The sequence below is a fragment of the Eutrema salsugineum genome, unplaced genomic scaffold (genome assembly GCF_000478725.1).
Source record: "Eutrema salsugineum unplaced genomic scaffold, Eutsalg1_0 scaffold_3, whole genome shotgun sequence".
NCBI lineage: Eukaryota > Viridiplantae > Streptophyta > Magnoliopsida > Brassicales > Brassicaceae > Eutrema > Eutrema salsugineum.
In genome coordinates this window covers 12287656-12302535 of record NW_006256756.1, presented here as the reverse complement: position 1 = coordinate 12302535, position 14880 = coordinate 12287656, and the positions used below count along the sequence as shown (strand labels likewise).

The 14880-nt window shown below is 40.5% G+C and overlaps 1 protein-coding gene and 1 non-coding gene across 2 annotated transcripts; both read left to right on the top strand.

Annotated features, from left to right (window-relative positions):
• Positions 1–4594: 4594 nt before the first annotated feature.
• On the top strand, positions 4595–4700 carry LOC112085766. The gene has a single exon (XR_002899064.1). It is a non-coding gene; the product is annotated as a small nucleolar RNA R71 (small nucleolar RNA).
• Positions 4701–10984: 6284 nt separating this feature from the next.
• LOC18014679 (protein kinase PINOID 2) lies at positions 10985–13697 on the top strand. The gene is made up of 3 exons (XM_006397218.2): positions 10985–11588; positions 12059–12603; positions 13234–13697. The coding sequence occupies exons 1-3, from the start codon at positions 11011–11013 to the stop codon at positions 13695–13697; spliced, it is 1587 nt and encodes a 528-aa protein (XP_006397281.1). The 5' UTR covers positions 10985–11010.
• The last annotated feature ends 1183 nt before the right edge of the window (positions 13698–14880 follow it).

Here is a 14880-nt window from a genome sequence, read left to right as displayed (position 1 = left end):
CTTTATGAGGTTTCTGATACTCTTCCTTCCCAATTCCATTCAGTCTCCTTTGTGAGTGACTGAAAACTGCGTCGCTCCTCTTCTCTCCGACATTTTTGCACATATCTGCTGATATAAACTAAAGAGAGAATGCATGAGGATTGTAAACAAGGGTTTTGGGTTTAGGGTATGGTATCAGATAAAGATAAACTGGTCATCTAGGACGACGAAGAGTGGTAAAAGTAAGGGTAAAAGACGTCCTAGATGTGTATGTCGATGCCTGCCTAAAATGAATGATGAGAAAATTAGATGTCAATATTAAGGTCAAATAAAATGAGCTAGTATATCCTGTCAGAAAGAATCTCCATGAATAGAAGTCCTCTGGTGGGAGTTCGTAGTGCAAGTACTCTAGCTACCGCCTAGTCTAGTGCTAACCACAAATGAGCTATCATGCATAGTGTAGAAGTGTGCAGGTCTAAATCATCATAGTTTTGCGTCAAACATTCCTGAAAAATATTTAATGTCGAATAGGTTACATATTAAAATTTAAAAAGTACTTGAAATTTAAAAGCAAAAGCAAGAAAATGGTTAGTAGGGATAGACATCCTCCCCCACACTTAAATCACACTCTCCCTAGTGTGAAAAAGTTGGTGAGAAGATGGTGAATAAAAGCGAAATAAAATAAGATAAAAGAAAAGAAAATGATGATAGAACCGTGATGGTAGTGAAGTGCTGATCAATCACTCATCCTCCGATGTGTCTGCTGCGAACTGGTGCTGCTCCTGTAGGAAGGTGACAACGCGCTCAAAGCGTCGTCCCTGTCTCTCAACTCTGCGCTCCAGATCAGAGTGTGTGTGCGATGATGTAGATGATGAGGTGTGGCCGGTTGAAATAGATGGCTGAAAGTGAGCACGGGCCGCAGCTGCATCACGCTTTGCCTTGGCCACTATGTATTGGCCAATGGTGAATGGTAGACGAGGTACAGATGGCAGAAAATCATCGGGTTCCGGAGTCCATCGCGGACGTCCTCCGTTACACAATCTCCGAACTGATGGTGAAGGCAAGTTGACTCGGTGCTCCTTAGTGCCAGTGCAATACTTGTAACCAAACCTGTCTGGATCGAAAGCGGCACGAGAGATAGTGTGATCGCGAGAGAGATAAAGTAGGTCATACCAGACATCAGGAAGTGGCTCATCAGATGAGAAATCGAATCCTACAGCCTGTAGTATCGCTGTAATAGCACTCCCGTAAGCTGGAGTAGCGTCCTCGAAACCATGTAAATCATGCTTCACCTTTACCATGTTCTGTGCTATGATCCAGGCAAAGCAGGCAAGTCGTGGGTCGTCCATAAACGGCATCTGAAGTGTAATGAGCTCGGTCTTCAAAATACATCCCATGTTGGCTCTAGAGGAAATCGTGTGTGCTAAGAGTTTGTACACAACTCTCACTGCAGGATGAGTAAGAAGGGCTGACTTGGATCTCCCGCTATCATAGACTCCATGACCCATCTCTCTCCACAAGTTAAAATCGGGTTCATCTTTAAGATAAATGCCATCAGTGTATGGAAGCTTAAGAGCTTCGCAAAGCTCATAAATGGTGAGCGAGTAAGGCTGTCCGCGGATAGAGAATGACAGGATACCATCTGATGCTCTGGGGTTCCTCCTCTTTGTGTGGTGGAGTGTAATAGTTGCTAAGAACTCGCGGACTAGCTCAGGATAAGTCGGAAGGTTCAGCTCCATGTAGGGTCTCAGCTTAAGTGCATCGATGTACCAGATCACATCCTCTCTGATTCCAAGCATCTCAAGTGTATGATAATCAATGCAAGGTGTGGGTTTTATGTTCAGCTTCTTGAAACGTCTTGCATAGTCCACTCTCGGGTTTATCTCCCTGCCAATGTATCGAATCTGTAGTGGCTCAGGAACTGCTCGTGTTTCTCTTGAGTGCTGGAGTAATCTCATCACATAGTTTCTTCTTCTCGGTCTGGCTTGGTTCAGCATGTACTCTCCTAGAGTAGCATCATCGGGAATGTCCTCAGAGCTGTCACCAGTGCGACGGCTTCTTCGGAATCTGGTTTGTTCCATTTTTCTTGCTGGAAAGAGAGATTTGATGGCAGAATTGAAATCAGCTTTGAAAAAGAGTGAGGTTTGAGCCAGGAACCTCTTACAAAGCTTAAGAATTGAAAAATGTGTTCTATTTCCTAAATCTCCAAGTCTTTTGGAAGAGAAGAGAAAAAGGAGTTTTGATCCAAAAAGTGTGTTTCTTTTCTTTAAAAAGCGTTTTTGTAGCAAAAACGGAAAATTTCCGGGAATTTTTAAGTTTACGGGAACTTACCTTTCTTGTCTTGCATGCAAAGAAAGTTTAAAACTTACGGAGAATCTTAAAGGGTTTTACCGGGAATGCTCTGGGAATCACCGGGAATCACCGAGAATCACCGGAAAACACCAGGTAACACCAGGAAACACCAGGAAACACCAGGTAACACCGGGAAACACCAGGTAACACCGGGAAACTTTTGAAAAACGACGGAAATCCGAGTTCCTGTCTCAACGACCAACGGCCGCGGTTATGAGACTCGCGACCGCGGTGATTGAGGGCTCGGCCGCGGTCACATTCACAGTGCCGCGGTCGTTGCTCCCTTGGCCGCGGGTCGGTTGGTCGCGACTGCGGCTCTTTCTCCTGCGGCCTTTGTCTAACTTTCTGGTCTTTGCTGGGCCGAGCAGCTAAAAACCTACCCTTTTCTTCTTGGTTTTTCTAATTTTCTGATTTTTTTGTGTTTTTGTTTTATAAAATACCTGAAACTAAAAAGAAAAAGAAAGCATAAATTGTAAAAAGGAAAAGGAAACTAAAAGAAAGAATACCTAAATGGGTTGCCTCCCATTAAGCACTTTTGTTTTAAGTCGTTTAGCTCGACGTAGGCATGAAGAATCAGGCTGATTTGAATGGCACTCCACTTGATGTGCCCCTATCATTTCCGGTCACTGGAGGTTTTACTTCTTCTCCCTGAGGAGCCGTCTTCTTTCCTTTACTCTTCTTTCGGACTTTAACATTGTTTAAAACCCTTTTTGTGTTTTCGATCAGCTCCTGGAGTTGGTCCTCACTAGTTTCTGTTGCATCCGGTGGAATGATGATCTTGATCTTTGCAAAAGCTTTCGGCTTCTCCTTTTCTTTCTCTTTTTGCCGGTTTCCTTTGCTTGGAAAATCATCTAGGATAGTCGGATAAAACCTTCTGCGATCCACATTTAGGAAAACAGCATGCCGGTTTGCGTGATCGATTACTGCTCCTACGGTAGCTAGGAATGGTCTCCCGAAAATGAGTGGCCTCTCCATGTATTTATCCATCTCCAGGACTTGGAATCTCTAGAACAATCTTGTCTCCCACTAGAACTTGTAGATTATAAATCGCCCCTTCAGTATCTTTTTGAGATGAATCTCCAAAGACAACCTTAACCGTCGATGTCCTTAAGGTTTTTATGCCCAATTTTTCGGCAAATGTCGTTGACATGATGTTGACATTGGCTCCGGAATCGCACAGGCAGTCTGTAAACTTGATTCCTGAAATGAAACATTGGAAAACAAAACATCCCAGATCGTCGGCTTTTGTAAGCCTTTGAAACGGGGATCGTTCAGGTACCTTGAATGGTGGCTGCTTGGCATCGACATCCTTGTACAGTGGTACAAAGATTGGGGTTTCTTCTTTCTTTCCATCGGTTCTGGCCTCTTCTTCGGGCAATGAGGTTATGGCATTGCAAAACCTTTTAGGGTTATCTTCAACTCTTCCTGGAAGAACTCCACTTTGCCTCTTCATAGAGTCGGCTGTTTGGGCGACTTGCACGTCTAGCTTTTTGACGTGCGAAGATAAAACTTCAAACTTCCCGTTCAGATCATTGTACATGTAGTCAACTTTCACGTCCACGTCTTTAGATGCTTTTTCGTTCGTCATAACGAGCTGTTGGATAGACTGTTCAAGTCTACCGATTTGTGAAGCTAGCTGGTTTGTCGTGATTCGTGTTGTTGTACAAATTGATTGTTAAAACCTGTACCTTGGTAGTTATACGGCTGTCGCGGTTGATAAGCTCCTGTCCCTCCGAAGTTTCCACCTTGGAACTTGTTTTGGAATGATTTTTGCTGAGGTGGGTAGTACAGATCTTGAGCATTCTCCACATTTGGATTGCGGTAAGAGAGATTGTTGTAATTTGCATTCCGGAAGTTGTTGTTGAAGCCATTGTTGAAGCGATTTTGATATGGTACTAGCGCTCCTACATAGTTCACATCTTCTTCTTGAAAAGCTTAATTAATGTAATCAATATCACTAGGTCCTTCATCTTCTGTGCCATTGTTGATCTCATAAGCATGGATTGGGTGATTGTTGCTCTTCAGAAGCTGGCTCATCATGTTCTTCAACTCGGTTATCTCTTTGTTGTCTGTTCCGGTTTGCTTCGTCGATCGATCGTACTCAAGACAATCATTTCTATTGGCTTGAGCCAAATTTTTGATGAGGGCTCTTCCTTGGGCTATCGTCTTTTGTCCAAAATCTCCATTGCTAGCTGTGTCAAGTGAAAGTTTGTATTTTGGTTGCAAACCTCGGTAAAATGTGCTCAGCAGGCTTGATCCAGGAAATCCATGGTGAGGGCAATCACGTTCATACTCCTTAAAACGTTCCCAGACTTCATAGAAAGATTCAGTCGGTCCTTGTTGAAAGCTTGAGATCTTTGTTCTCAACTGGTTCGACCTTGACTTAGTATAGAAGTGGTTCAAGAAAGCAGTTTTACATTCTTCCCAATTAGTAATCGATCCTGCAGGCAAAGATTTCAACAACCGGTGAGCTTTGTCTGCTAATGAAAAAGGGAACAAATTACACTTCAAATAGTCTGGTGGAACTTGGTTTGTTCTCATCATGCTGCAGATTTCTTCAAAGAGCTCGATATGGTCCATTGGGTGTTCGGAAGGAAGTCCATGGAATTGGGTTTTTTTTACCAATGAGATGATTTGAGGCTTGACTTCAAACTCATTCCGGTTCGGAAATGGAACTTGAATTGCAGATCGGTTTTGAAAGTTTTGAGTAGGTGCATCGAAATCAGCTATGCGATGGTTCCTGGCTTGTCTTCGTTGTTGATTTGCTGGCTGTACAGGGCGGTTAACACGCCCATTCGGCTGCATTCTTTGGTGGTCACCATCGGCTGCATTGATAGGTGCATCAAGGTCTTCACGTTCTTCTCTCTCGCGGTTCTGGTGGTTTCTCGGAGGAACCTCATCCTCCTCTCCATCTTGTCGAGCATGATCACCTCCTCTGTGATCATTCTCTTCATTTTCTCCATGTACAGACCCGTCTTGGTCCATATTTAAACCTCGGTTAATAGGATCTCCAGGCTGGTTGTCGTTGGCCATTCCTTGCGTTCGTCTAAGTCTATGAAGTTCTCTTTCGTGTCTGTCTATCTCGTCTAGAATTGGAATGTTTTCTACAGGTCTGCGCCTGGTATTCATGCAATTCAGAGAAAAACAAAAGAAGGGAAAGATAATTCAGTAAAACTTTAAGAAAGAACTAGAGATCAGGTGTCTAGAACAGAAGTTAAAACAAGAAAAATAACAAAAGGCAGCGAAACAAATCCCCGGCAACGGCGCCAAAAACTTGATGTCGGTGTCAACTGCGTGAGGGAACAAGTTTTACCCTTAACAAAAACAAATGAAAGCCGCAAGTGCACAGCTAATCAGTTGTAGTATTTAGGGATCGAATCCACACAGATTTGTGTGCCTGGTATTCTTCTACGGTTTTTAACTTTATGTCTAGACTAGATTGGTTTTAAAGGTTGGTTGTTTATCACGAATTAAACTAAAACTTAAAGAAAGCAAATAAATCTATCCTAGAAAGCAAGTAGAAAAATCGAATGCAAAGCAAGTAAAGCAAGTAAAATATCGAACTAAGGCAATTGAAATGCAGATCTAAATAAGCAAGTAAAAATCGATTGGTTTGTAAACTATGGCTAAAAACGCTGAGATTTTGGGAACTCTAAGGGATCATAATCGGTTTTGACACTAGGGTAGATAGATTGGGATTGACGGATATCGATATATAGGGTTCTAGAGCTAGAGTATGGCGGTATGACTACGTCACTGTCGTGATCATAACCAACTGTTTCTCGCAACCCTGACCAGTAGGTTTCCACTCTGGCCCTGGAAGGGAGAGAACGCAAGAGCTGCACAAGACTCGTCAATACTCACGATCACGCCGCAGGTAGGTTTCCACTCCTACGGAAAAATCGTCTGTTTCATTCTAGGGCTGATACTTAATGAAAGCTTTCGCAACACTAACTATCTAGATCAGATACTAGGTGATCAATCAAGCATACATGCAATAAGAACAAGAATAAACAGAGAACATGTCAAAATCCCAGATCTATGAACCTAGATGTCTTAATCGGTTATGAGAGCCCCTTTCGGGACCCTAAGCCCAACTCGAGATCTACTCAGACATGGCTGAGGTCGACATCATCATTGGTTTTAATAAAAGTAATGAAAAACAGTAAAAAAAAGAGATGAAGAAAGCTTCTCTATTGAAGAACTCGGACTTAAACAATCTTCTACAAAAATCGCATAAAAATGGCTAAAGGAAAAAGGGTTTCTGTAAAATATGAAGGGTTGTTGCTAAAAACTACCTAAATGACAAGTATTTATATTCTTCAATACTCCACGGTCTCTAGGGTTCCAGAATTGAGGCTGAGAATGACTTTGGGCTTCAGAAATATGGGCTTTAGTTCGGAGCTTGATGGCCGCGGTCGGGAGTGACGTGACCGCGGGGATTAGGTTGTTGGTCGCGGTCGGGAGGCTTCTGACCGCGGGAAATGGGCTGTTGGCCGCGGTCGCGTGACTTGCTGGCCGTCTTCGAGTGGCTCCGGGGCTAATGGAATATCTTGAGATCCAACCGTTGGAATGTCTCCAAACCAAGTGGATTTGAAAGCTGGTTGATTCTTCTATAAGTTGTCCAATTTTGAGGGTGATCAGACGGTGAGAAGGTCTTCGTCTCTCCATGAGAGTTCTGACGGTCTGCATTTATCCAAAAGAGTCTTTTTGTTCTAATTTGTGCCTCTTTATCCCAAATTACCTGAAAAGTCTTTTAAAATCCGAAAACATAGAAATCCTTTGAAAACCTTTGGAAATGGAGTAAAAACACCTGTAAAAGATATTAAAGGGATCCATAAAAATGGTCAAAATCCGGTGTTATCAGTTATTGGTTCTGTGTTGTCATCCCATGAATCATCCCCAGGGTTTGGATCTTTTACAAACAAACCATACTCTTCATCTTCTGAGAATTGCTCTTGAAGCTCATTGTCACAAGTGTAAACCATGTTGCAAGATGCATACGTGTTGGATTCCTCCTTTTCCTTTGATGCTTGTGCAGTGATTGAGAAGACAGCTTGATCAAACAACCTAGGTCTAGTCACATGAGGTCGTTTTTCTGATGAACAGGCTTCAGAAAGAGGTTGAAAGCTCTCCCAGTCTGAGAAGTCGTGCTCCACCGCGGGTGAGGAGCTCGGAGCCGCGGTGGAAGTGGATTTGGCCGTGAGTGAAGTGCTCGCAGCCGCTGTCAGCTTCCTCCGGCTCTCCATGCTTGCTTCTTCAATCGCTTATTCTCCATTTTGTTCTCTTGCTTCCAGTGGTTGTCAGGCACGTCTTGGGTATCCAAATCATTGATTCCAGAGTTCAGATCATACTCCTTATGATCTATAGAAAGTTTTTCAACTTTCTCTTATACTTCATCTAAAGCATAGACAACTTTGTCTAAAGTAGCATCAAGCTCTTCTGTCTTGTTATCAACCTTTGCTACGCCTTGCCACAACTCCAATGTGTAGTCGTAGGTCTGGTTTTTGCTCTCATTCAGCTCCTTATCCAAGTCCTCGATCTTGAAGGTTAGGGTTTGCAGCTCCTTTTCGTTTTGCCGAATGCTTAACTTGTTTTTGTCTGGTTCTTCCCTGACAGACTATATTCTCTGATCTAACACGTCATTAGCTTTGGTTCTCTGATCCTGCAGTGTCATCACATACTCAGAGAATTCATCAAACCTTTTGTTGAGGCCGATGGTCACGTCATCTATCTTCGTTCGCAGGGCAGCATCGATGAGGGCTTGGGAGGCAAGAAACTGATTCAGCTTGGCTTCCAATCGATTAATCAGGATGTTAAGTCAATTATTCTCATAGTTCTGGTGCAGAATCTGATGAGGAAGAGGATGAGATAGTCGACGGTTTACCAGGTGTGGCGAATAGGGCTCATCTTGGTGGTGTGGAGGTCGTGAGTCTAAATGGTGGTGGTTCGGATTAGGGTTCCGAAGATGATGATCAAAATCACGCCTGGATCTTTGCTCGGGGTTAGGGTTTATTCTTGAATGATCCATGCTTCAAATGTTTCTGAAACTAGGGCAAACAGAAGAAAGAATGAGCAGAAAAATAAAAAGTTAGGGTGTTTATAAATTTAGTTTACTTCCTATGTTGCTTCGGCAAAAACTCGACATATATATAGTCTTCTGCGGCTTCAACCTACCAGGTTTAGACCTCTAGAGACTAAAATCCTCCCCGGCAACGGCGCCAAAAACTTGATGGGACTGCAGGCCTAGGGTTGTATTTTAACATGCCCGTTGGTACTCCAAAAGTTTTAAATTTATAAAATCCTAGTGGCTGCAAGTGCACAGATGTACGTTGTAGGACTTAGGGTGTCGATCCACAAGGAGGATGTCTAATCTGCGAGAAACAACAAACTGGGAAATAAGCAAACTCATAAACCAATAAAAGTTTTGGGGTTTTGTCTAAGATCCTAAACTAAACCTAATCTAATATTCACAAGAAATGCAATGCACGATTAATTGTTAAAAGAACATCTAAAGCATATCGAATCAAACTAAAGACTCTTAAACTCATAGGTGGCGATTTAGACTTCTCCGGGTTACTCTAATCAATGTATGATGGCATTTTTAATTAGCTTCTGGACGATTTATCTTCATCTGTTTCTGGGAATCTGCATTGAACTAGAATAGACACATGTATGATTAACCAACTGTCGTCACCTTAATCAACTAATCTCTTAGATCTAGCAATTAACTCTCGCTCTCATGCTAAACTTAAGATCATGCATTAAACATTGAATTCGTCTGCTCACATCTTCTCTATAGGTAGCTCTCAACTCATATAGCGACTATGTTCTTCTAAAGCTAGGTATGGATGATCTGATACAGCACTCTCGTGGCTTTTATCGATCCTAGGCTCAGAGAATAGGTCATGAATCTACTCTCATGCTTTATGAACAACTTAGAAGAGATGAGATCGATAATATGGCTAAGAACAATAGAAATCCTAATCGATATATATGCTTGTCGATATCTTCAAACAACTTGACTCTCTGGGACTAATCTACATGATGCAATGAATGATGAAAGATATAGAATAATGCAAAAGAATAAAACAGAAAAGTTAATAAGATAAAAATGAGAAAGAACAATGGATCTGGGGAAGAATCCCCATCTCCATCACCTAACCCTTGAAAAACAGAGTTTGGTGGCTCAAAATCTCATTACAGGAGCATACACCCGTTTAAGGCTGCTAAATAATGTATTTATATGTCCTAAGGTCTTCCTGGTCTCATTTAGAGTTTTTTCTGAAGAGAAATGGCGAAGTGGGCTTTGATATTGGGCCTTGTGGCTCGTCCTAAGGTCCACCGGGGGTGAGAGTCTTCTAGGGCAGGTAAAACATGTGTTTCCCGCGGGTGAGAGTCTTCGAAGAAATATCCACAAAGCAGAACGGAAGTTATTTCATCCGGCAGTCTGAAAAAGAGTTATTCCTCTAAGAAGCCAAGAAGGCCTGATCAAAGACAGCCCTCAACATTTAATAATCGGGCGCACAACTAACAAACCTAGATCCAGCACTAGGACAGGACTACACTTGCTGTCGAAGCTAAGAAACGCTACTAGCTCTACCAAGATCCTCCCGATGTTGGTCCATCGGAGAGAAACGAGCAAACATCCACAAATGACGACAAGACAAGAAGCCACCGGAGACAAAAACCTGTTGACACTGAGCAACACCACATCGAGACCGAGCTCTGAACACCGGTTTGGCACAGTGAGCCTCACGCTGCCACCAGAAGCACGCGCACAGCCACAAGGAAAGTCACTGCTTTGAAGAAACGCTGCAGCTACGAGCTAACCTAAAAAGCACGCCGAGCTCGCCACAAGCTTCGAGGGAGGAGTGGAGAAACAGATCTGAGCAGTGCGTCAAGACCCGTCCTCTTAGATCTCACAGCACGCACCACCAAAAGAATCCGTCTAACCGCACCACCTTGAGAGAAAATCTAGAGAGATACTATACCGAGCACCATGGATCTATCACTGAAAATCGTCGAAAAAACGAAGGAAGAGTCAAAAACTACACACCTCCTTCGATTCCACCCGCTGCACAGAGCCACCGAAGCACCACTCAATGCAATACCTCAGGCACAACGAACTGGAGAGAACAAAGGCCTCCCGTCGGTGGCAACCACCGAGAGAAGACAGATGGAGAAAATTAGGGTTTGGCGGCTGGAATTGGTTGGGAGAGAAAAGGGGTGGAGAGAGAAAAACACGTCCTATAAGTCAGACGTAAATCAATATATGTGGTCACTCACTTAATTATAGTTTTCTAAAGTTATTCATTATAATTTGACCAACTTCGGAATTTCGGAATATTCTAATATTCTAACACCTAAAGGTAAAAGCTGGCATTAAGATTTTATTGTTCAAACGTTTTAACTTTGGAGAAAAACAAAGGATAGTGGTGGTGTCAGCTTGCGGAGCATGCCTGACATGTGCATCTCATTAATTCACCTTTATCTTTGTATCCGCACTTGGATCCATATTGTTTATCTTCACGCATGGTTTATCTTTTCAATTATATATATTAATAATTAAAATTGAACAAAACGACAAAAAAAAAAAAAAAAGAAAAGTGATTTATGTGGAGAATATGGATAAATATTTAAAGACAAGACAGTTTTCATACCCATGAAATATCTCTAATGGCAAACTCAACTAAGTTTTACAAAGACAACGAGTCCGATTATGAGAGCTCCACAGCCGGACTGGAGTCAAGCCGCAGAACGAGCTGGCTAAGCAGCTCATTCACGGCCAGCACAAGCTGTAGTAGCTCCATATCTCATTTAAGTAACCATGGCGTCAACAGGTACAACCATATAAAGCCTCACAAAGCCAACCAAGTCGCATGGGAAGCTATGGCCAGGCTCCGCCAGTGCTGCGGCCGCGCGGTGGGGTTAGAACATTTCCGGATTTTAAAGAGGTTAGGCAGTGGCGACATTGGGAGTGTTTACCTCTGCCAAATACGTGGGTACCCTGCGGTGGCGCTTTACGCAATGAAAGTCGTAGATAAGGAGGCCGTGGCGGTGAAGAAAAAGTTTGGAAGAGCGGAGATGGAGAAGAAGATTTTAGAGATGCTTGATCACCCTTTTTGCCCTACTTTGTACGCAGCTTTTGAAGCTTCTCATTACTCTTTTCTTGTCATGGAGTATTGTCCCGGTGGTGATCTCTACGCCGCCCGCCTCCGCCAGCCATCTAAACGTTTCACTATCTCCTCTACTAGGTTCCCTTCTCATTCTTTAAATAGTTCGTAGTAACTGAAGATTCCAATTGATTGTTTGCGTTTGTAATTAATGTGTTGTATTAAGAGTAACCACATTTTTTTTTTTGTGTATGTTTATAAAAAAACTTACATATTAGCTGTTTATTGTCGGTATTTGTAAAAAAAGTATTTCACAAAAATATATATGGAAATTATATTATTTTCAAAAAATTTTATTTTTATGTACACTATTATCAATGTTTTTTTTCTCCTTGTTGGTTGAGAGATTTACATTTTCTTTTCGTATCCACTTAATTTACCCGACGGTACTGGATTACAATTTTCGGCTACAAAGATATAAAGAAACCTTTTTTTTTGGGCAAAATAGTTATACCAATTTTTAGTTACAAATAAAATGATGTCAGGAAAAATATATTAAATATATAGTTTCGGGTATCTAAAAACTAATCATCAAATGCTAATAAAATCAGGTTTTACGCAGCAGAAATACTTGTGGCCTTAGAGTACCTCCACATGATGGGAATTGTGTACAGAGACCTAAAGCCGGAAAATGTATTAATCAGGGAAGATGGTCATGTAATGCTCTCAGATTTTGACCTTTCCTTCAAATGCAACGTCATCCCACAGCTCCTTAACCACAACGACCTTGACCATCACCACGACGACGACGACGACGTTAGCGTCCGACATAAATGCTCCACGCCTTCCTGTACGACGACTCCGTTAAACCCAGTAATCTCCTGCTTCTCTCCCGCTTCGAGCAGAACAAGCAGATGCAAGAACATTATTACAACTACTATACACGAGAACGCATCTGGTAATTATGGCGGTTCGGTTAAAAGCAACGATGTTTCGATATCGATGTTCTCACGACAAACTTCTTCTTGTTCTCGAGTTTCAACCGGATCTCGAGACTTCTCTGGTGAATGTCCATTGGTTTTCGCAGAACCTATTAACGCTCGCTCTAAGTCTTTCGTGGGAACACATGAGTACTTGGCACCTGAGGTAATTTCAGGTATAGCTCATCTGGTTTTGTCCTGGCTTAAAATTGTTTTAGAGTATACATTTTTTTTAAAAAAAAGAATTACAAATAGTTTATCATTAGTCGTTAAATGTACCGTAAAAATGAAAGAAAAATTAAAACTAAAAGCTTCGAGAATGCATAGATATATATCTAGAAACATGTAATGTAACTTTGACAAAATAAACCGAGAATATGGTGTCGCCTGGTTTTTTCTTTCTTCTACATTACATGCATGCAACAGAATAAAGAATTATGTTACTTAAAAAAATAAACTAGGGGATACCAGACTATAACTCGGATTATTCTTATGTAAGTTATGGCGGCTATCCGTTGCTAAAAGAGAAACGACTCATTAATGACTAAGTTGTATATTGTCCCTGCCAAGCAACTCTATCCTTTTTATTTTGTGGCTATACTAGATTATATCTATACAATATATTGCTAATTGTTAAAGATGGCCTAAAGGCGATGGATATTGTCCATTGTTATTTCCACAAATAGCAACAAATTAAGTTCCATAGCAACCTATTTATATCCTTTTCTTTATTGATTTCTTGTACTGAAAATGATTTGTCTAACAACAGTAGATTTACTAACTGGTTAAATTTGTTTATTTGTCAGGCCAAGGACATGGGAGTGCCGTTGACTGGTGGACTTTCGGGATATTTCTGTACGAGATGATATTTGGTACCACACCGTTTAAAGGCGAGAGCAACGAGAGAACGCTAGTAAACATTCTGAAAACACCTTTGACATTCCCAAAGGTTATAGTTAATAACCAGAAAGAGTACGATGATATGGTAAGCGCTCAAGATCTTATTATTAAACTACTGGTCAAGAATCCTAAGAAGAGGCTAGGGAGTCTCAAAGGCTCTACCGAGATCAAAAGACATGAGTTCTTCGAAGGTGTTAATTGGGCACTTATCAGGTCAATAAAGCCACCTTGGGTCCCTAAAGAAGAGACTAATCACAAGACTACGAGTAATAATCGAAGCGCTAATTATTATTTGCCACCGAGGTTTATGATGAGTAGGAAGGAAAGGAATGAGCCTTACAATGTCTCTAATCATTTCGATTACTTTTAGCCTTAGGATATAAACCAATTTTGTTTTTTCTTTTTAACGATATTAGGGATTTACCTGTGTGGGTAGCGCAGAGGAATTTTTTTTACCTTCAATTAAGTTTAATAATTTTTTAAAAAACAGTTATTTTGTAAAAACAGTTATTATTATAAAATTTATGATACTATAGTGCTTATTTTTTTTAGCTGAATTTTAGAAAATAAGTTGGTCCGTATAGAATCATTTTTATTTTCTTAGGCTGAATTATAATAATTAGTTAATTTGTAATGAAATCATTTCAGCAGAAACCGAAAGTTTTATGGAATTATCTAAAATATATATATATATATATATTCTCTCGTAGATTAAAATTTTTTTTTTTTCATATATACATAATGATGATTACATTCTCTCATACTTTATTTTCACATATATGCATTCTTTCATAGATTAAAAAAAAATTTCCTAAAACAATTTTGGCCTAATTTACTATTATTTAAAACCTGCAATTACGGCCCACGAAATTTTCTATGGCCAGTCAATTAATCTATAAAGTTTAGTTATATAATAGGGCTTCTTTCAAAAATAACATATTTTAGAAGTCAAATACCAAACTAACCTCTTTTTTTATATTTCTTATTTTTGCCATTTTCTAACAATTATATCATTCTCTCTCTCCAGAATTAAAAAAATACCATTATATATCATTGATCTCGATTTTTAAAATTATTACACAAAGTCCCTTAGACCTCCTAAACCCCTCTTTATTACAAAAATGCCATCTTCTTCAATACTTCCAACAACCATGAACAACCACTTTCAAGATTTAAATGTTTCTCAACCAATTTTTAAAGCTGTAGTAACTACATATTAGAGCTCATACACTCATAATCTTTCTTATTCTTTTCTAATTTCATCTCCAAAATTGCTGGGTTGATAAACAATGTCATAAGTTATGCAGTTTTGGTGATTCTTAGATAACCATGATATGGGTTGTTTCTTTTCAATGAAATTCAGAGTTCTGAGTGCATGAGAGACCTAAAAACGAACTCAAAACCGATATAGGTAATGATACACTTCATTTTCAGTAATATCTATATTTGTATTGTGAAAGTAGACTTCATGTTGAAGTCTACTAGTAAATATAAGGTTAGTTTTGCAATTGCCTTTTTAAAAATTTGTAACCAGTAGACTTCAGGAGAAGTCT